General features: G+C 32.0%; 1 protein-coding gene across 3 annotated transcripts in view; it reads right to left on the bottom strand.

Moving 5' to 3' along the window:
- Nucleotides 1-21,463, bottom strand: part of LOC148610071 (protein kinase C and casein kinase substrate in neurons protein 1-like) — a 28,628-nt gene extending 7,165 nt beyond the window's left edge. For all 3 annotated transcript variants that reach the window (XM_088542084.1, XM_088542085.1, XM_088542086.1), the window contains exons 1-6: nt 21,352-21,463; nt 17,563-17,804; nt 16,754-16,953; nt 11,516-11,653; nt 1,343-1,468; nt 313-413 (exon numbers count right to left, since the gene is read on the bottom strand). In XM_088542084.1, the coding sequence (XP_088398210.1) occupies nt 313-413; nt 1,343-1,468; nt 11,516-11,653; nt 16,754-16,953; nt 17,563-17,767 (770 nt within the window). In that variant the 5' untranslated portion in view covers nt 17,768-17,804; nt 21,352-21,463. The remainder of the gene's footprint in view (nt 1-312; nt 414-1,342; nt 1,469-11,515; nt 11,654-16,753; nt 16,954-17,562; nt 17,805-21,351) is intronic.
- Nucleotides 21,464-24,750: the final 3,287 nt, after the last annotated feature.

The raw sequence follows: 24,750 nt of genomic DNA, 5'->3' as shown, positions 1-24,750 counted from the left end.
TAATTATGCAACAAATGCTAGTGCATTTGTTGCATTTCACTATATCCATTCTTTTTTTTTCTTTTGACAAACTATTTCACTTTTGTTTTGTTTTGAGAATAAGATAGAATTTTCTTAACTGTTGAACCTGTCATAATGACTCAGTTGGATGAATTAAATGTAAAAGTTGTCTAATTGACCTTGAACTTTACTATTCTAATGAAACTGAATAGTATTTGGTATGAATACATTGATTTTAAGCTCATTTCCAACAAACCAGTTTTAGTTATCTCCCTTTGGTTCAGATTTTCCAATTAGGTAATCATTCCTTACCTAGGACAAACTGAGAGGTCTAAACATTGGTGAAGCTCATAGAATGTTGTTTTAAAAAAATCTATCCTCTTTTTCTCAAATTCTTGACTTCTGTTGAACACCTAAAACATAAAATTAAATGATATAGAAAGAGTATTGTCAATATCAAAGTTCTACCTACATGTATTATACATGTACATCCTGCAACTGCATTTTACAGACTAATCCAGAGTTACTCATAATAGGACCATTCCATATTTTGTTGTTTTTAAAGAGTCATTTCTTTCAAACAGATTTCAAGAAGTTTTGCATTAACTAGAATGTTGTTTTAAAAAAATCTATCCTCTTTTTCTCAAATTCTTGACTTCTGTTGAACACCTAAAACATAAAATTAAATGATATAGAAAGAGTATTGTCAATATCAAAGTTCTACCTACATGTATTATACATGTACATCCTGCAACTGCAACTAATCCAGAGTTACTCATAATAGGACCATTCCATATTTTGTTGTTTTTAAAGAGTCATTTCTTTCAAACAGATTTCAAGAAGTTTTGCATTAACTATCGTTTAGTTCTGGGTTCTTTCTTCCTATTGTTTTACCCTTTCAAGTGAATCAGTTTGTTCTTACTTGACTTTTTACCTATGTAAATAAGTAACCAATTTCTCAATCAAATTAATAAGTAATCTAACGTAAAAATTGTTCTTGTTGTAAGTGATAAAAGAGATGGGTTGAGGTCAATAATGATTGACTTTACTGTAGTTCTTTGGTATTTTACATGTTTATTTTCCTAAAATGTAAATTTGAAACAGCTTTTAGAAGTTGGTGTCATATAGTCACAACAATGTTATAACACATATAATAATTTTTTATCACTTGGGCTACACATTACACACCTGCAGGCTATTGACATATTAAAGGTCTGACCACAGATTTGCCTCTTTGACCTTAAGAACATCTTAAGAGCAATGACCAACAAGCATAGAAAAAAATCTAAATGTTTATTTGGTCCTTGGCCAAAACTGATGCATTTCTGTGAAGTAAACAAACCTCAGTCATATCCTCTATATACTTGGCATTATAATTGTTGATGTCATTCAGTGAAGCTTCATATTTGTCTTTCAAGTTGGCCACTTCTTGCTGACATTTCTGCAATCTTTCTTCCATTTTCTTTTTCTGCAAATAAATGAAAGTAAGTTATGAAACATCAGTTTACAAATAAAATTTTCATTTTAAAATTCTTGGCTCTAAAATGAAGGCAGCCATCACTCATGCTTCAATTTCATAAACATTCCACCATGTTTCAAACCAAGTAAAAACTTTTAACTTTTAAGTTTCAACAATATGTCCTACTAATTTTCATTGTCAGTTTGGAAAAAAATTCTGCTCTCAATGAGCCTTTAGAATCAGGTTCCTTTCGGACCAATTGATCAGCATACCCAGGAATTACCTTGGCTTATCTTGTCTGAAATTTGTGAAAACTTTCAATTTTTTTCCTAAAATTTGTTTATAACTTGAGAGATCCCCAAAACATTGTTTGGTACGTTTTCTGCACCACAAATCACCTCTACCAAGGGCAGTGTCTGAATTTTATATAGACTGGTACTTAGGAAGTAAACTCATGGGAAACTTTCTATACATCTTGTAAGTCAATCAAAAAATCAATAAATCTAAGTAGAATTCTCAATGTTAAATCTGTTTTCCCATATTATAACTTAAAATAAACAGCCAGTATCATTAAACTAATAGGATGGTGTCCCTATTTTATATAAGATCAATTAAAAGCCCACTAAGTATACATAAAGAAGATAAGTTAGAAAGATAATAGGTAATTTGTCAATACATGTTACTGAGATGTTAAATAGATGCGATAAGAAGAAGAAGACTTGAGACAACTTTTGTTGGCAATTATTGTATTATTAAGCCTTACCAAGAAATGATCCGATCTCGAGAGGGACTTAATTCTAGGACCTGAAGACGTAGAATCTTCTTAGTAATGCAACCAAATTGTTATGCCATATTAAAACAAATAACAATCTTTAAAAAGATTGCCGTTACAGTATAAATTTGTTCATTTTACTTTTGATTGTCCACATTTCATTCAGGAAATAACATGACACACAATTTCAATTTTAGATACAGTTTTTTTTTAATGCCCCTTAGTTATCAGTTTTTGGCCAATTGGGAAACAGAATTGCGATCAAGTGACTTGCATTTCCATAGAAGAGCGTCATTAAGGTCAAAGGGTAAAAAGCGAAACTATACCGACTGTATTGGAAAAATGTGTTTCATATTACTCTTAAGTTTTTTTTGGTAATTTTTCAAGTCAGAATGTTTCTCCTATAGACCCAGGTAAAAAAAAATCCCAACCTACAGTTGTACCTACCCTAACTTTTTCAATGGTGTAATAAGAAACGCACACATTTTTTAGACAATGAGACAGGAGTGATGAAGATGATATCTTAAACCTCTGTTAACAATATAGATATTTATGTTCCTGTAAATTTTGGGGGGATTAAAGTGGAGTTGAACTGACTATGTTCATAAACATGTGGTTGGTGCACTTTTATATTTCTTCTAGGATATGACAAAAGGGGTTCAGGAAGTTTGCTTAAATTCAAATCATGCAAAAAAAAAAATTAAAAAGGTAATAAAAGAAGTCAACAAAAAAACTTGTATCAATGACAGTGACAATGCTTTTCGACTCAAATTACAAGAATACATAATGCAATCAAATTACTATGTCTATGACATGACCTATGAACCTGATCTGAAGCGTGAACTTTTTCATTACAGTAATACCGGTACATGTTAAGTCTCAAATTAGTACAAATCAGAAGGCTTACACATCACAAATATCTGCTTTAAGCTAAAAAAAAAACCAAAAATACATTTTAAACCATAAATAATCTTTCAAGACATGCTCTAATACACATAATGTAATGTAAGTCTGTGTCACTAGTTGAATACCAAATAGGATACTTTGTCTTCTGACATCAAAAGGCGACAAGTTTATTTACATGAAATTATTCAAGTTTATTTCTTGTCCATATTATAGGCATTTTTAAATTCCCCAGTAGATTTAATATCTGATAATATATTTGTCAACAAAGGTAGTAACACCTGACTGTTCAATACACAAATATAAGTATTGTGTATTTAACATTTAAAGAAAAATGTCTTGTATTGTACCATGTACATCACCATATCTGTTGTCAACCAAAGAAAACCATTAAAATTTAACAGAGCTTGAACATCATGAATTGTAAACCTATATGACCCTGTAAATTTTCACACCAATGACCTTCGAACTCTTTGTTCTGGGCCTACAAGTTTTAGTTTACAAATTTTCATCTCAAAATTGAGGCCAATGTTCATTCATGCCATCTATGTGTGTGGGTAAAGAAATACATAAGACAAGTATCAAAAAAGTCCGTAAATGTAGATATCATTCTAAATTCTAAAATTTCTATTAAATTACATATTGTACAACAACTCAACTTTCTCAAGCAGAGGACCTTTTACATTAATCCCTTAGCTTAAAGTTTTAGACATCAGTTCAAATGAGAATCAACTGCAATCATGATAAGTTGCCTGCATTAAGATGCTTTTAGAACTTTACAAATCTTAATGGAGACACACCCAGGAAGATCTCAAAACAACTCTTATTCAGTGCTCTAAAAGCTATTATTCTAATGATAAGATCTAACAGTGAAGAGAATTGAAGAACAAAGCTCTCTTACAGACTATATAAGCTTCTCCACCATGTAAGAAGTGATTTCTAAAATTCTCATCTGTAAAAAATCAGTTGTTCCTGTCACTCTATTGCTTTTTGTGGTTGATTTGTTTTCAAGGATTTGTAACTACTTTCATGCTTACAGTGAGGCTGAAATGGCTTAATACTTGAGGAATGATATATCAAGAATACAGGTTTTCACATTTACTATACAAAACTAAAAATACAGAACACCAGAAAAATACTTCCTTTATAGACATGTTAACAAACCTTTATCAGGAGCTAATACCAGGAACTGACAAATCAAGAAAACTGATAACTCACATTGTAAACAACCAAATACATGAGGCAACACTGTTAAACCTTAAAAATCCTGCCTTTCTTGTCTTAATCATAACATTCAATCCCATTACATTTATGAACTAGAAATAATTTAAAAAAATTAAGCAGATCAGTTTTCTATTGAAAATTAAGCATATTACTGAAATTTCTTATCATTGCATAATAATTAATTAGATGTGCTGTTCAAAATAATGTTAACCAGTCTGAAAAAGAATGAGAATATAACCAATGATCGAGGTGTCGCCAAGTGTCAATAAACAGCTATAAAATGGAACTTTAATCACCACTTCACTTTCAAATATTCTATTACAGTTGTATTTAAAACTTGTACCACATAATTTAAAATTCAGTCCAGTTTTCTATAGCTGGGCAGTCAAAATCTATACGACAAAACACTCCATATTGTATATGCATGCCAGAAAAGCTACACATGTGTAATGCAATTTGGATTACCCGTACCGACACGTGTATTGCAATTTAATAGAAAAATTAAATTTGGACAACCATTACCGACACATGTGTAATGCAATTTAATAGAAAATTAAATTTGGACTACCAGTACCGACACATGTGGCTTTAACGTATCCAAGTTAAGTCCTTTGATAGACTAGTGGAATTCAGACAACCAGTACCTATACATGTACATTTAATTTCAATGCATCCAAGTTACAGCCCTATGTCCTGCGGTGAATGAATAGCATAAATAGGTTGTAATGTATGTAAGGCCAATAAAATTGATGTGTTTCCCCTATTAGACTTTAAGTTTCAATGGTCACTTTTTATACCTTTAAATTCATAAAGGCTAAAACCCTTAGGTTCACTTTCCATGGCCTAAAGCTGGGACAGTATAAACTGAAAGGGCAATAAATGTATCAGATCTACTGGGTAGTAAGTATGTGAAATTAACCTTATCAAATGATTAAAAAAATTCATGAACCACCAAAAACTAGATTGCTGTACACCCTTCTTCAGCAGAATCTGTAAAAGAAATGTTCCATGTATATGTATGTAGGTGTATTACTAATTTTACACACTTTTACTCCAAACTAAGGCACATGTACATGCAATTCAATTTACAATATTTCCATGAAAATTGAACCATAGAACATATGTAAATGTATATATCTATGTTTGAACTAATGTGATCCTGTGTATGAATAGTGACCAGTACAGATTCACACTGTAATGACAAACAATGGACAAATACCTGGTCTACCCATTTCATATCTTTTATGTTTGACTCCTTTTGACCTTATACTTTGCTTGTTTTAATCAAACAACTTTTCATGAAACTTAAACTGACGTCACATGTTTGAATTCAAAAGAATGTGTTAGAATTCATGGTAGTTTCGATACATAAAGCAATCGGCTTAATAGAATAGGAAGGAAGATTTTGAAAAATTTTATGAAATAAAGGAAGCACATGACCTGTGCTTAATCAACTACAGTTTAAGAAATAAAATGAAAGATAGTATAATGGGAATCTTCATTATTATAAATAAAAGAAATTAATGCTGACATGAGATACCAGAAAGAAAAAAAAACGAATTTTAACAGTAAAATCTGGACTCTAATACATGAAAATCTGTACAACATCCTTGTTAGTAACAAAGGGTACATGTTTTAAACAGAATCCAAAATGAATGTTTGACATCCCATTACAATGTAAGAAACCAGACAAAGGCTATTAGGTCAGAGTATAAATATTCATGCTTGTTGTACTTTTACTAGTCCTTCCTAAATAAGGTACACTCAATGCATGAATTAAGAGGGACAGAGCATTTTCATACATGTACATCTTAGATGCTCTGAAACAAACATGAATGGCTAAAAATCATTCTGTTGGAAGTGATGTATGTAGTCAGAAGTGATTCTTTGAACTTTTTACCAAAATGCAGAACATGTGTTAAAGGAAGCATTGCATATTCCATTTGGTCAATACTTCAAATCTTGTAAGCTGAGTAAAAATAGCTACATCCCTCATAGGCAAAGCCTAATATCATATTAATTCATGGTGATACTGTCTACAAATACAACTCTTATACACACATGATGTGGAGTAAATAATGACTAAAGTTCAAATAGCCTAAATATGGTCATACATGTAACTGCCAATACAATACAAAATACATAAGTGCACCAATACACGACTTAGCCATCCAATACGGCTTTTACCTGTCCAATATTGGCCAGGTTAAGATAACTACGCCTCAGTCCAATATGGCTAGCCTTGGACCAATAACTAAGCCGATACGGAAAACCTTCACAAGTAATACAATAATATAATACAGAGAGACATAAAATACTGCTCATTCAATGTATTGTGTTAGAAGAAAAAAACATACACTCGTTCACATACAATGATTAAGAATTCTCACTTCCTAGTCCTTGAACACTTGTGTTGGGTGTTATTTCCTCATCAGTTTGTTAAATTGATTAAGAATGTTTAAAGACTGAAAGAGAAATTAAATATTGGTAGTTGCTTAGACAGATATTATTAGTGTGCACAAGTCCTTGATAAATGCATCATAAAGAACTCCATCACATAACTCAAACAGTGCATTTATTTTGATTATGCAACCAATAATGACATAATAACAGATAAACCTTTCTCTTCTTCTTATTTAAAAGCAAAAGCTACTATTTATCAAAAAAACCTTAAAATGCTTATTCATGCAACATGTGTTCACAGCTACTAATGAAAGTTTAAAATAAATAAATTTTCAGTGAAGAAATCATTTTGTGTTTCTGAGAAGGGTGAAACCAAGAAACCTGAATTAGTTCAAGAGTAACTTGGTTCAGCTTGCTATGCCATCAAGAAAATGAAAGTAGCTGCTTGTTTCACATTTTTTAAATAAAAAGACATGCATTTTTAGAGCAATTTGAAATGATACCAAAGTAAATGTAACTTAATAATAAACTGTAAATAGTTCTGAAAACTGATACAATTATGAAAATTTTGGTGTAGTATATATAGCATGCACATTTTTACTCTTTTTACTGCAATGATAAAAAAAAATATTTTGCAAAATTCCATAAAATGGTGCTCACAAATGAAGTAATACCAGAGGTCTGCAAAGTATTTGTATTAACCTATAGAGGGAAAACTGAAAATTAATAAAACTTGGTAAAAAAGACTATGAACAGCTGTGGAATGCCCTAAACATAAACACTGTAGAAAAGATTCTAACATAGCAACAAGATTTACAAGTACATGTAAACAAAGAGTAACCATCTGCCAATGGGAACACCATAATTTATAAACTATTTGTACTTGTATAACAATTGAAGATGTTCAAGATGTTTTACAATGCATACTAGTATGAAAAGTTGCCAAGATTTCTTCAGTAGTATCATCCATCATTCTTTTGTTAATATTAATTCTAAAGCACTTACACCAATATACAATCAGGGGTTAAAAATATAAACACATGTTCATTTGTAAAACCTGAAAATTCTCACAAGAACCCACAGCACAATAGGTTACAACATTTAGAATTATGATATATGCAACACCTTTCATTAAAGATATTTTAGGGAGAATCAAGAGTACAAGAGTTTCTTCAAGACAGAAAGGAAGAACAATTTGTTAAAATACTAATCACACTTACATGTGTAAAGTGAAGATGTGGATCTTCCAAAGTTTAATTGCAATGTATTTAATATGGAGTATTCTGCAGCAAGCCATGTTCCAATCAATTTACCAGGAACATACTGGTGCATAATCATTTGTATGCATATGAATCTGAATTAGCAAGGCCACTTTGGAAGAGTTGAAAAAAAATTAATTCTACAAATCACATTAACCCTTGAACTTGTATATGACACAAAATAAGCAACTGATATGACCACAAAAATACCATTGTAACCTTTAAAAGTAGGTTAAGCATGGTATAGAAAAATCCACAGAACTTTTACTATAGGTAAAAATTTAAAGTAGCTAAAAATCCATTGTGATAAAATATGCCATGTTCATAAAATATACAATAGACCAAATACTTTATCTCCGTATTGATGACACTAAATCTGATAGGGGCACACCCTGCAAATAAGTAAAGATCAAATTTATATGGTATTTTTCTCAAGTCAATGATAAATTTTCTTTACATTGAAGGTAAAGTTTTAAATCACTTAAATTTTACCTGTGCCAAATGTAGGCTTATACATGTTATGTACCTGAAAAATCACAACTAGGTGGGACATTGTCCCACAAAAGAATGGAAGCAGGGAGGAAAAAAGGTATACCAATACATCAGACTTCATACATGTACATGAAAGAACACTGTCTCCAAAATGGGAAATTTGATCATATGAGGATCTATTCATCTACATGTTTTCAGCAGTTGCCTAAAGTCAGCAGGCAAAAATGCACTTCTGTAGACATATCAAATTTACTATAATGTATGTGTATGCCACATATTTAACATGTACAGTATATGACACAGTTTTAACATATATGTATAAACAATGTTCTACAATTACCAATGATTAATTATAAAAAATCTACTTTAGCAGGAAATTTTTGTATGAAAATAAACTTTCTCAGAATCAAAACAGACCTGTGCATGATGGCTACAAAACTGATTCAAGTACAACTTTCCTGGATCTTAAAATAACTTTCCATTGATGTTTACATAAGTTGCCAAGAGTTTACCTCAAAATTTTCTTTCCACAACACAATAAATATATTACAAATTCCAACATATTCTAAAAGCTTACCCAGGGAGGGGGGGTCACTTTTAAGAATAATGGGAATTGGGACTTTGAGAGATGTAAGTAATTGCTACAGCATTTGTACAGTACACTTCAAAGTAAACCAACCTATCAGTCAATATGATGATGCAGCAAGTGTTCAAACTCCCAGCTAGAGAAGTTTACTAGGAAATAAGATGTTAATGCAAGAAACTCCATCGTTTAAATGCAAATCAGTAAAAAAAGGTTAATTTGAAAAAAAACTCTTGTCACATCTACGTGTTCTTATGCAAATTACCTGCTCGGCACAACAAGATGTATCGCCCTATGTAGATAAAAATAATGGAAAATTAAGTACGATTTTGCATGAAATTAATTTCACTATTGCATGACTCTAGTCCATTTGGTAATTAAAAATAAAAATGGTAAACAGCATTTAGGAGTAGTTACCATGAAATGATCATTGTTCCAAGGAGATGAATAGGCAAACATAATTAACATGAAATTAAGATCCTCAAATTTTTAAATATGATATGGCAGTTAATGATCATGATGTCCATCCAACCATGAAATAAAAATAGAAAATTAATTGACTAAGTGTTAATTTATCAATTTTCAATTCTGTCATATAAAATTTAAGAAAATGTTTCAGGCAGTGTTCTAGGATTCCTATTTCCTATTACCCGTGGCAAGTGAATTTTGGGTCAGGGAAAGTTAGGTACTTAGTTACACTTTCCTGAGGCAAGTTGAAAACTTAATATGTTGTAAGGATTTGTTTTGTTAGGAAAGCAGTCATTGACTTTGGGAAAGTTGATTTTATATGGATTTTTCCTGAGGAAACCTCAATTTCTGAAAAATCCTAGAACACTGTACAGGCACATGTTTGAAAGTGCAAGGCCTTTCACATGTGCATTCTGCAAAATTAGCCTGAAAACTAGACATGAAGTCCTTGTGAGTACAAATTACATGGAATTTGGACACAGGAATTAATTACTTGTACTTGTACTCTGTGGAATCTGTTGTGCCTCACAGGCATTGCATATTTACACATACATATAAATCATGTCTGATGGTCAAGGGCAAAACATTTGCATACATGTTAGCAAAACCAAACCTGGACCTTAAAACCTGATATCAATCTATTGCATACAAACTAGTACACTTAAGTGAAGCTACATGTACTTACTATTTGTAAATGCTTACTGAGCAACATTTGATTTTACTGCACAGAGAGACTGAGATCAGTTATTGAATTTATTGTTTTTGCTCTTGAGATTTTTAATTTTAACACAGGTCAGTAAAAACATGTTCCATCACCGACTTGCATACAAAGCTCACAATAAACATTTTCTTATTAGCATAAATACATATGTAATTGGCCAACAGTATATATAAAAGGTTATTAAATTCAGGATTGTCCCACTGTCAATAAAAACATGTTCATCCAGATAACTTAGTTATCTTTATTACACTTTTGCATTATTCTGTCAAGAACCTTAGAATTGTGTCTGCTTTTGGTCTACTTCATTAATGGTAATACTGACAACAAAAAATATATGACTCTCAAAACAATCCCACTGATCATGCAAATGTTAACATTCATCTTCAGACTTGTTAGCAAGCTAATCATATTTAACCTTGCACAGTCTATTTCAGTGGACATGTGCCAGGAAAAGCTAAATTTACATTTAATTGGACATTCAACACAACTTCCCCTGTTTGAAGTTCAATGATAGTTGTCGCCCTATCACTGAGTGTGAGAGTTTTGTATCTTTTCCAAGTGCTATTGGCAAGGTTGCATGGAAATTGACATTAAATATCTGCCTTATATTATCACTTATGTAATTTATTGCTAAGTAATTGCTATGTCCAATTGAAAACCGACCAACCCTTTCACTGTATGGTTGAAATTGAAAATCAAAACAAGATTGTACAATAGGTGAATTCACAGTTGAAGATTACTACCGGGTACTTTATTATTTTGAGTCCTATTCATGAAGCAGAATGACAAGTACCACTACATTTAATACACATGGACGTAAAATGCAGAATAGGAGGCCCGTAGCAACATCAGTTGGTACAAGAGGTGTATAAGATTCTCTTTGATGATTCCTACTATAGATTCAAAATTCTAATTGAAAACCTTTAAATTGAATTAGTTGTTGTTGTTATAATATATGTTTTAGTACTTTAATTTCCCATTAATTTCTAACTTCTGAAACATACCCATTCCTTTTACCAGTTTAAGAGAGTAATCAAGGGAACCAAGGTTATAGCAGTAATCAAAAGAATGTAATCCAGGGACAAAGACCAGACATGGAAAACAGATATATACAACAAAGAACATAAAGTAACTAAAATCATACATACAAAGTAACGAAAGCAGATGAGCAGCCCAAACTCCACTAAAAACTGGGAGCATGGACCAGGTGCACCATGTATTTCTCACTTACTGAATCAATAGCCACGGAGTCATCATTTTTAACATTGTTGACTTGGTTTGCGGTACTTTTCTCAGCTTTACAGGCATTGTGGTAGTCTTTCCTGCATTGCATCACTTTATTGTATTTCTTTTCCCATGGTCTTTGTACCTATAAAACATACAAGAATGTGAAAAAAATCTTTATTGAAAGTAAAAGTATATTCTGATATAAAATGTACATGTATATTACATAAGTTTTATGGTAATCGTGCTACCTGGAAATGAATAACTGTTAATACATGTATGTACTTTAGGATAATAATGTCATCAATCTCCTTTTCTGAACATCATCACTCACAATGGTGTACTTCACCACTTTCATCATATTTTTACTCAAAAGTATGTTCAAACATAATTCGCATCCCATTTTCAAAACTTGAAAGATACATGTACATGTAGCTCACAACAAAAGGAAGAAACAATCCACTAAAGTTCATATAAATTTGGAGAAAATGTTTTGAGTTATTGTAAGAAGTGTAAACAATGGACAACAGAATACATGTACCACAATACTTCCTGTCTAGAAAGACAGGCGTAGAAAAACTTAATAACTTAATTTTTAATTTATGATTTTTGCATTAATATACTTCTTTCTTTAAAGAAGATTTACAATTGTTCATCGTATGGATTCACAGTCATATAAGTTAAATGTATGAATTATGTCCAACTACAATTTATATGTTATTTAATTTAGCATTCATGCAGCAGCCCTATGATCACTCATAATTTGTTAAAAAATGACACAACCTTGACAAAAAACCTAGAATTTCTTAACACAGAAAGGTCACAAGATGTCAAAAATATACACAGGACTTAACCCTACATGACAGTAAATCATCTGAACTTGAAATTTATTTTACTTGTATTCCTTTGAAGTACCACAGACAAGTGGCTGTGTTCAAGTGGCTGTTGACATGGTAGTTTCCTGTCTCAGGCTAGAGTACAGTACATCTTTAGATACCTGGGCTTATAATTTGATTTCTTTTTAAAGCCCAAAATATTGAGTGCTAGAGGTAAATGAAATTTTTTGTCAGAAAAACACCAGTACAAATAGACAGAGAATCCGTTTTACAAGGGGAGACAAGATTACATGCTATAGTGCAACCGAAAACTTGGTTTATCCAAAAGTAAACTTTTATTTTTACAAAATAATCCCATATTACTAGTACAAGTAGGACCCCTGGAGAAGTAATTCCCCTTTATGAATGGGATGCTTAACTGTTCAAATGGGTAAAACAATTGGCTTGTACCCCAAAAAAAATTAATATATTCATGGTTTTTGTGGGTGAGACAGACCACCAAATTTGGTTCCCAATGAAAAGGAGATTCCCATTCATGTGTATACTGAAAATCTCAAAACCATGAATTCAAAAATCTACAAACTTGTGTAATCCACGAAAATTTGTATCCATGAATTAAAGTACTTTCACAGTACTAACAAAATGCACTACAGAATATACTGGTTATGACCCTTAATAGTCCATACATGTATGTACATGCATTAAGAAAAACGTTTTTTTAATCAACTAATCAACATAATTAACACTGTTTGATTTTACATGTACATGTATAATTAAAAGAAGAAAAGAACTCATTGTATTTTGTATTCAAATGCATTACTTAATTACAAAATTAGGGAAACAGTACTTCAATAGCTTGGTGGTTTTATTTCTCATTTCCTACATTGCTGCTGTACATGTACACAGTATCAACTGAACAATGACAATGTTAGCTTTTGTGCTCTGACATAGAGTAACACTGATCTACGGATGTGGCTTACAAACCGGGAAGCAGAATTTGTTCATTGTATTTTTTGTCAAGTCGAAGCACTATTAACGATCCTCAAAAAAATTGCAACAAATTTAAAAGAAAATAAAAAAAATTTGCCAAAAAAAGGATTTTGATTTGAAGTGGATGACATACTGGAAACTTCAAAACAATGGATTTTAGTGATGTCATAAAAAAGTTATACCAAATCAACTGTAGATATAATCAATGTGTTTTGATTTCCCATGTAGAATCTTTCAATGGTCACAGCATAAAAGCACAAAGAAGTTTTTAACTAAAAAGGTCATATATTGTTTTTTAACAATAAATTAGAGTATAGTTATACACATGCATTTCCATTTTGATCATGTTTAAAAAATATAATTAGTGTAACTTTCTGTACAAGTCTTTGTGTTGCATTGAGGCAGAAGACCACTACAGTTTGAAACCAAAAAATGTCTTTGTAATGAAAATTTCTATATTATCCTGATATTTGTAAGTTGATAACAAATACACCCCTTACACCAAATAATCTGTCAGTCTGTCAATTCCCTCTAGTATTACCACCACACCCTTCTTTTAGTATTAGTACACGTATAATGTGAATGGTCAAAATATAAACTAAGCATAAAGCCAGCGTAGAAGTATGATGTGGCTGTGACAAATAGTTGCAGAGATAACAGGTACAAAAGAAGTGTGATGGACAGACGAAGAGACAGTATAATGAAAATCCTAATAACAAACCTGACTAGGGAATTCATACATTATACAGTAATTACAGAAAATTAAGCTTTCATCTTTTTAATGATTACACAAATCAATCTCTTTTTATTACATCAACACTTGACCAGGTTATAAAACATGTAATACATTACACTTGGGCTGCCTGACTACACTAGCCTGAGGACATGCTAGGATGACATGATGTTCATCCTTTACGACATTTATACTACCATGTGATAAGTACTTATCATTCATAAATCCATATTTATCAATCACAGGGGATAAACATCCAGAGTAAATGAATGGAAAACCACTAAACTAATATCAGAATTTCAAATGATTAGCAGGATTTCAATACATAGGTCATTGACATATGTGCGTAGTCACACATCACGTACATTTGTACTAATGTATACAATGTACATGTACAAATGTGTATATATATATTATGATTTTCTGTTAGGAGACCCTTACTGAATTTTAATATTACATGTAATCCATAAACTGTGCCTAACATATAACCAATATGTATCATTTTGCTACTCAAATTCCCATGACTGTGAAAGATAATATCAGAATACCGTGAAAAATGAAAGAGCTTCCATCCATAAAGACAAACATTGCAGAAAAAAAATTATGACAATATACAAATACGTGTGTATTTGTATACATGTACTTTGGAACAGTCATTCCCTTTTGGTAATCAAACTCTCTCAGTGGTTAGGGAGTGTACTAGTGTCCTTTCATATTTACATTCATATCTGGACATTGAGCAAGTCCGGTTGAAAGGTCAACGACTCAATGACCTATTTCCATTTACTGATATCTAAATTGATACTTAATATTTTCTCCATTTGTTAACCTGACTGTTAATGATATGATATCATCATATTTTGATGGAGTTCATTCATCTGGAGATACATGTACATGTACAAATTATTCTATAATTAACAAGTATTTTAATTTTGACACCAACTGAATAAATACAACATGTATTAGCAATCATACAATATATACATGTGTAATATGACACAGCATTTTCAAGAGTATATTCATCACTTTTGCCCAAACAAATGTTTTTTTTAAAGTATAATTGGGTTCAGTTTAACTACATGCTTATGTCCTCAAAATATACAAACTGGCTAAAGGTTAATTACTATTCTTTTCAAGAGGGTGTGAATAAGGTCATTGTCAACTATTGAAACATTCCAAAAAGATGAGACTTAATTAACAAGTACACTGATTAGTACAAACGTACATGTAAAAAATGTACAGTTGTATTAGTACACAAACGGCCCTAACTGTTCTGATATGTGTACAAAATTATTTCCACTAAATGATGGGTCATTGTTTAAATTGAGATAAAGGACAAGAGACCAGTATAATCTGAATACATAGCAACACAAGTGATTCTTGTTGGTGTCTGAGGAATTTGTTGGCAGTTATGCAATTTGAAGAGATATGTGGAATTTAGTTGATGTTACATGTATGTGGATACTTGTATACCAATTTGACATGATTTAACAATTAATTGGAATTGAAAGTAGATAATTGAATTTTAATCGATTTATTAACAATTTGATATCATTTTTATTGATACTGATAAAACTGTTACCATCATTTATCTGAGGCAAAGTTAATATCAACACTACAGGCCTCTAATGAAAAGCTGCATGTAAATATAGATATCAGGAAGATCTAAAATTCATCACCTACAGAACTACAATACTCTTTTAAATGGCTAGTCCTTTGTTTGGATGAAATAAAATATCCCAATGACAATGCATTTGTAAAAATTTCCCAGATTTGGTAAACTAATCAGTATTCTCTATATAAATTATAGAAAGCATAACAAGTTTAAATGTATAATACTTTCTAATGGGGTAAGTGATCGTAACATTCCACCAATGCATCTTTATCTTTTAAGTTATGATCAGGAAATTGATACTGGAACCATTTCTGGGATTCCAATCCTATTTTTCAATTACCTAAACCAGAAGTAAAATGGAGAAAATTGTGTTTCTCAATCACTAACGATTAATTCTGCAATGCAGAGCACTTAAGATCTGCATTAACTGTAAGGGATAGAGGCTAGTCATTACCTACAGTCATTTCTTTGGTAATCTGTTGCATTGTAATTGAAATAACAAATAAGAACTGCCTGTAAAAATCAAGATCTGAATCAGATCGACAGCCAATAATCATGATACATGTGTATCAGACTGGAAGAGTGAAATTGTAACATCCCTACTTCCTATAACACAAATTTTCAGGATGTATAACAAAAATTATAACACAGTGCTCAAATATTGGGTACATGTCGCACTCTAATAGTGCAGGGCTAAAAATTAAAGCATAGCAAAACACAGTGATATAATGGCCAGGAAAGAATGCTGATTGACAGAAGCACAAAATCTATGGTAGAACCTGTCATATCCAACAAAACTAATATAGTGAAAGGGGATAATCAATGAAAAGAACATACATGTACATAAATTTATTCATTAACAGCATTATTCATACAGCATTTTACAAAACCATGTGTTGGGAATGGACAGGTTCCACAGTAGCTACAAATTCATGTGCAGTGTATAAAGGACACCAACGTGTTTGCATGTATAGTAATTTGAATTTTATTTTAAAGGAAAACAACTCCACTACTGCCAGGTACAGATCAATTACATTACAATATATACATTTGGTTCATGATTTTGCATACCTTTTTGAAACTGTCCTCAAACTCCTTTGTTTCTTTAAAGTGCATCATAGACTTGTGGTAGTTTTCTTTCTGCCAGCTTTTAATGCTCTGGTAGACAGTTGTCATTAAGCTCTCTGCTATGTTGGTGTGAAGGTCAGCTGTACTGTTGGCTTCCTCCAGAAGGCCTCGCCACATACTCTGTGTTGTGCCATATTCTGGACCTGTGAGGGAATTATCTTAAGCATTGTTCTATATACATGTATATACAACTATACCAGTACATGCACAATTGTATATACACCTGTCAGTCACAGTTATACATGATTTAACAGTTTTGACTTGGGATACTGATAGTTGAAGTCAAATATCTACATGCCATCACCATATACATGTACATCATTGTACATGTGCATTTTGTACAAAGGAATGACCAATCTCTGCTACATTGTACATACTCTTTTTGTATTCCTTTATCAAAGAACTTGTGAATTTTAATTTTTGACCATGAGTCATAGCATACATGTATATAAAAATGTACATGTACAATACTATAGTGTTATATCATATTGTACATCATGTTTGTAACTTTCATGTATTTTGTAAACATGTGAGTAAGAACATTGTCATGTGACTGTCATACAAGCAAATGTACACAGACAGTACATGTTACATTTTGTTCATTATGTACTAAGAAAATGATTGTGATACTTGTTAAACTTATACTCTTAAAACTTAACTTTATGTTAACTGTGAAAATGTGTACAAATACACAATGTACATTTACATACTATAAGCGTACAAAGTTTCTTACTACTTTCTTGTTTCCCTACCTCTGTCAAGAAAGTTATTCCAGTTTTTAGACCATTCCAGTAATTTTTTCGAGTATCCTTTTTCAATTTCAGCTCTCTGATCAATTAAAGATCGTAAATTATCGCACAATTTATAACCATTATCACATCTTTTTACTGTCCGACTATATTTCCCTATTTCCCAAAAACTTTCACTTGTCGCCTGAAGCTCATCGTGTATAGACATGACTCTTTATTCCTTCAAAATATTATGATCTGTATTACTGAAAATAGAAAAAACAAAAGAAAAGTTATTGCTACAGTGTACATATATAAATGTACATGTACATGTACAAAATGTACATACATGTATACATTTGTATCTAAAGAACTATGAAAGTACAATATAGATGGTGCAAATTAATCAGTACAGAAATTATTTGGTTGCAAGAACAATCAAATTTCCAATGTACATGTACCTCAAATTCATTTAATAGGAAACTAAATTTGAAAAATAAAGGAATGAGATCAGAAGAGAATTATTTTCTATATAATCCAGGAAGCAAATATTGCATGGACTTATTTTCCAATTGATAAAATAGATTATAATAAAAAATCAGCTTGAAATGTTATACATTGCATAATCAAGGCCTTTAAACAAAGGAAATGCTATCCAGACACATTGTCTGGCAGAGTAAAAAAAATCTCAATTTGTAGCAGATCACTTAATTGAAGCCTTTCCCACTACAATTTGATTATAAACCTAGTAACCTCTTCATTGCAATACATGTGCACACTCAGTACTCCTTAACCTGAACCATGAAAACCACAGGAATATGAATACTTTAAAAATAATATTTCTAATTCATAAGGTTAAAAGGTTGATGATGAAATACAATAGTACCCCTTATATCAGTTCATAGCTTTGACCAAGTGTAAAAATGTGGGATTTTCAGATACTGTAATCATCAAGCATAAAATTACCAACAAAACTCACAGTATGTAATCTGCATGTACATATATATGTATATGTAGGATGTACTTATAAAAATCTCTGAATGCTCATTTACAACATGTGCAAAATGTATATGTATGTGCCTATTTAATCAGTCATAATCAGAAGTTCATGTACATTGTCACCATCAAGTAAAACAGCATGAAAAATGATATGTTATACGGTACTAATACTGTAAACATGAATTATTTTTTTGTATGTACATGTACAGCGTAAAGCATTTTCCAAGAAAGCATCACACATGTACATGTAAGTTAAAAAAATTCTTAAGTTACAAACTCATAAGGTTCTTCCTTACAAATTTACAAGGATACATTTATGAAAAGGACTTCATGGCTAATATTATACCAGTCTTTCCAAAGGTTCAGTTTTTTTCAGGACATTCAGTCCTGTGATGACATACTATTTTCAGGACAAAACTAAGTTTTACCATTCATTTTGACCTGAATCAACAATGGCTAATATCAGAAGTTTTCTGGACTTCAGGTCTGGCGTTTCGGATTTTTTTACCGGTCCCGTCACATTTTCACTGGTGATATCTAACATTCTGACGAACCTTTGGAAAGACTGTTATACATGTACATGTGTACATACATATGACAGGGACATTATTATGGAATATCAAACTTCCTTGAAAATACAATGACAAATAGCTTAACATGAGGAAGGAACAACTTAGTTATTTCTCCTTAAATATCTTTGATAATGAATAGACATGTACATAAAATTGATAATCAAAAGCCCAGATAAAAAAATTATAATCTGAACATGTAATATAAAGTGAACTTTGAAATAAACCACGTCATGTACAGGAGTTGTCTTTGAAAGCATATGCAAAGCATAGCAATGTCTAGAACAGGTTTACAAGTGCCTCTGAAACATACAGGATCATGTCATTTCAGCACAAACATTTTAAGATATCAAATATGTATGTAGGTTTTACTACATGTATGTATATTGTATTTTGTACCAATTCAAATGATCAGCAACTTCACTTAAAAGTACTGTAGAAAGTGCCTCTCACACTAATCCTGATTTTATTCTTTAAATATCCAGGTAAACTATATTAACCATAAATTGACCTAATTTAAGTACTAAATGTAAGACATATTGTAGATGTTCAACACATATGTATATGTAAATTTGTTTACAAAAATGATTTCTGTGACCATGTACAAAATGTAAAAAGAACATTGTGCTTATAAATGTACATATATACATTTACTATATATTGTACCAGAGTTGGAAATAGTAGTCTGCCCGCCAGTCGAGACTGGCTATTTTTTGGCAGGGCTGACTAAATAGAGCAAAAATCTATATAGCCATATAGTAAATATATTGAAAAATTGTATTCAGGACTGGCTAGAATTTGAGCGAGTTTCCGACCCTGATTGTACATGTACATGTGTGCACAGGACAATAGAATCTGAGAGAAAAATAGGAAAAAATGATGTCCAACAACTGAACAAGCACATATTCATACATGTATGGGTGGACCTGGTCTATTGCCACACTAATATGAGAAAAAATGTTGCTTGAAATCTTCACATTTCACAAAATTTACCCCTGAAAGTTGTCTTTCCTCACTTAAAAAAGCCTTCAATGAAAAAGGCAGAAATCATAAAAACAAAGATGATTTTAAAGCATAAAGATACACATACATGTACATGTAGTTGCAGTAAGTTTTAAATTACATGTATGGTGAGGTATCACTGTATCACAGTTCAGTAGTTCACAGTTTTCTACACTGAGGAAAAACATGCCTTTAGATAGTGGATTTTTATTTAGTCTGAAGTTAGTACAAAATCTAAGGTTTCATTGCAGTATATCTATTTTTCTGATGTAGTGACTTAATACTAATTGTTTGAAAAACGGTAAGGTAAATTTCTGTGCATAAAATAATGTTCCCATTGTTTTACTGTATTGAACAGAAAATTCTAAAAAATCATTTTGATCAAAAACCTTGCAATGTTAATTTGTAGGGATGCACTTCAACCACTTTTCAATGGATCATGATAACTTTTAAATCCTTATTTCATCTTCACTCAGTTAGACAGTCATTTTCTGAATATGACCATCGAAAAATTTTGAAAATGACTGAAAACCACATTAAATTTTGAGTTCCTGTCCTAGAAAAAACTTGATTAATATGTGGTTTCAAAGTTTACACTTAGTCCCTCAGTCACGCAAAGCAAATACTGAAAATGAACATCATTCCATGTTCTTGACCTAACCATACTGTGATACAATGGGGCACAAGAATGGCGAGATATTTATCTTCCAAAAAATATGAATGTACCTTGTTAAGTTTCATCTTTGCAAAGGAAAACTTTAGCAATGATCTTTGTGTGTAAGGATAACAAGTTTAAGTCAAAACAACCCCCCACCCACCCCCAACCCACAAAAGAACTAGTTCTATGAATGGACATACAAATGACCTGAGCCGAGGGCAGGTGTGCAAAAACACCTGTCTAATATTTCATTAAGAGGAAGTAAACAACATGCCCTAAATAATGAATGACAACAATCTTAACCAGTCCTTTACAAAACACCACTTTTGTCAGTTCAAATGCATGCAATATAACAACTGTCATTTCAATAATGTCCAAAATTTTCATTGATAAATGTCAACAATTTTAAATATGTAGGGATCGCCGAATCGTCCCAGAGTTTGCGGACTGACGTGTTGATGTGTCATACACAAACTAATGCGACATCATTTGATATTTTTTCGAATTTTCATTGCTATATAAGTTAAAATTAAGGTACTTCTGGTTGTTTTCGGGTTGAAAGGTCCGAAAGTTTTGTTTACTTACCAGAAATTTTAGAATTGACGTCCTGAGAAAAATCCAAAATGGCCGATTGATGGGTGGGGTTTATTTTCATGGCCACTTATAACCACTAATTTGATTGGTTATACAATTTTTGGAAGTGCTCCTGAGCGATGAACCGTGTAATTGATGTAAATCTCACATCTCTTTCATTAGACCTATTAATTGTTCCATTTAGTTACTGAAAATGCAGAGTTAATTAGATTAGATCACTTTCATTTACTTGATCACGATATGACAGGGAAAATACGAAGATGACAACTTAAAATATTTCATTTCTTCATACCAAGAAGTTAAACATAGATCCTTGTTCATGCCAAAAGAACAACTTGAGCTATATATAAATCCTTGTTCATACCATATTTTAGTGTCAGACTAGTGCATGGCGCTTCCAGTTGAAAATCACATGTATTATTCGCACGAAAATACACCTTTAACCCACAGTGGCTCGCATTATACACCATCCCTGCACCAAAGCAGCAAAACGTGGACATGATTTCAGGTGGGGCATAAATATAATTCTTTTTTTGAAGGGGAGAGGGGTAGGAAATGTGAAAACCTAGAGCTCATACCGGAATAATCCAAAATTTAGGATCCGCTCCTGATAAGATATACACCTAAAGATATGTGTAGCCCCGGAAATATGCCTTTTTTAAATTTTACCATTCAACCTTACAGATTTTACCAAACGATATTTTTGGGGCCACCTCAACTCAAATTTTAACCAGTCTAATTGCTTGAAAAATTGAAGAATTGAGGAAAATATCAAATTCCAAATATATAAAACCAGACCATTTACTATGTACTAGTTATATAAAGTCCCTGATAAAACCTATAACATAAATAGTATTTTTATGGTATCCCGGTCGATTCCGGTCCACCCCTTAAATCTCATTCTGTTTCAATTCATTCTGAAACTTTAATTGATTTGTTATTTATAAATAATAACATATCATAGTCAATGCAGTCGTATAGCTAGATTACCAATGTTTTGTCTCTGCAGTGTGTTATTTCATATTTTCTTTATATCAATTCAGATCGAAGATCAGAATTGATATAGAAGTCGCCATAGCCTGTAGATTTGTAAAGCCTGTAATTATCTGAAAAGTATCTCTTACACCGCCGCAGGCAAATAGTTCCGTTTAAAACCCCCGTTTAGGTTCAAATGTAAACACTTAGGTCCCCTTCACAGTTATTAAAAAAAACGGTCAAGTTTAATTCCATGTTATTTACGCCAATAAACAAAACCAATAAAGAACTTATACTCCGAACTGATACGCTGATTAATCTGGTTTGAATTAATAAGAATCCAATTAAAATCCTTTGACCTCTGACCTCTTATCAGTACCAGTTACTCGTTTCTTTCTATTTACATGACTAAACCATTCGTTTACTTTCGGTATTCAAGCTGCACATTTCTTGTGGTGGTTGATCCATTTATTTACAAAAAGAGGGCCCATTTTTGACCAAACTCTACACAAACTTAAAAATAAAAGGGTGACCAACACCCGAAAACATTTTAATGTATCCGTCTCAGTTTCGTACATTTCAGAACAGTGGCATTCATTAAAATGGGAAGCCTTTGTTTGCATTGAACCGTTATGCCAAAAAGCTAGGGCTCATTCTCTAATATTTTGCCAAAGAAGACATTCTTATCCCATATATCTCTGAACGAAAAAAAAAAAAAAAAAAACGCCAATTAATTCAAACGAACTAATAAAAATCTGACAGCCAGGTTGAAAACAAATTGTGTACTGATCTTAATCGTAACACATTTTTAATGCGGTAATCGCCTCATGACATCGGAAGATGGCAAATAACCAAACTTTGCTTAAACGGTGGCATAGTAATTTTGATATTGTAATTTTCCTAGGAATGGTGTAAGTCTGCGGCCTTATTATATGTGATGATAAAGCTGTGGGTGTTAAAGGGACCTACATGTATAAGTGTATGACCAGTGTTTCCTTCATCTGACCTTATTGTTGAAATCATGTTCTAAGACTTCGGCGTTTATAAATGTACGTGACAATTTGAAGCACCTGAGCTATAGCTTATCAACTAAGAAATAATTGTGGATAAGATGAGAGGTAAATGTATCTACAAGGGTTGGATTCATTTCAACGATCGCTGTTCAAGTTTGAATGATTTGATAGACAGTTTCAACCTGCAGTTCGCTAAATTGAATTTCGACTTGAAATAATAAAGTTGGAGAATTTGTGTTCATTCAGCTAGGTAACTGACAATGAACCTGAATATACTGCAAACTGGTGCACAGAATCATGGTAATCAAAATTAATATATATATATCTATTTTGCAATTTGATGATTATTTTAAGCGTAAATATTCAAACAATCGATATCAATTGATTCAGTACATGAGTACTTTGATTCTGATACACGCATTCTTACTGTTTTTTTTTCTAGCTAGTATTTGTTGGAAGTGAATTAAAGATTTTATTACAACAATATTCAAAACACACAAAAATCGAACCGACCAAACATCGTGGTTTACATCAGTCTGCGAAGGTCTATGGTTCCAGATATATGGTGCCGGGAAAGCGCAACATTAAATAATGTCCGTCGGCAGTAGGAAGGCTGTCTAGAATACTACAGACTGTCCTCTGATAGATGCACTTTGAGGAATAATATCATCTGCATGCATGATGGTTGCGATTATCTATAATGTTAGAGACCAAGACATGTACCGATTTGGTTTACATTTGGTACAAAACACTTTTTAGACACTCGATCCTGATTAGAACTGTTTATAAGTATGAAAGAATTCGCGTGGGATCCATGCACTTTGTAACTGATCTGGCGGCATTTCGTCCACGTTCATTTAAAGCTTATTCTATATTTTTTTCTCTTCGATCTTTCAAAATTTTGTCAAATCGCAACATGGAGGTTGGACAGCCAAGATAAAATCGTCAAGTAAACTTTATTTAGAGCTTTTAAAACCGACATAAATAAACACAAGACATAAACTGAAAAAAAATATGACATACAATTATAAATAACATCCAAGTAATCAAGCGGACAGAAAAGCACTAAAATAAAGGCAATGTAAACTAGATTTTAAAGCAGACGCTACAAAGCAGCTAAAACATTAAAATTTACATGTCAGCAAAATTAAAATAATAAAGGAGAGATTTTAAGGAGATGATTTTGCATCTGTTAGTTGGGTAAGCCAATCTATTGGCTAAAGGAGCAACAAAGTCCCCCTCCCACTTATTTATCAATCTTTTAAATTGGTCAAGGCCTATATCCCCTCTTAATTCATTTGGAAGTTGGTTCCATAGTTTAGCTGCCCTGTGACCGACAAATTGCAGACCATACCTTGTGTTTACTCTTGGTATGTTCACCAATACATGAAGTGAATTATAT

Source organism: Perna viridis, chromosome 8, assembly GCF_037379345.1.
Source record: "Perna viridis isolate PV_CMFRI_1.1 ecotype Kerala chromosome 8, ASM3737934v1, whole genome shotgun sequence".
Lineage (NCBI taxonomy): Eukaryota > Metazoa > Mollusca > Bivalvia > Mytilida > Mytilidae > Perna > Perna viridis.
Note: the sequence above shows the minus strand (reverse complement) of the source record. Positions and strands in the feature narration are given on the sequence as shown.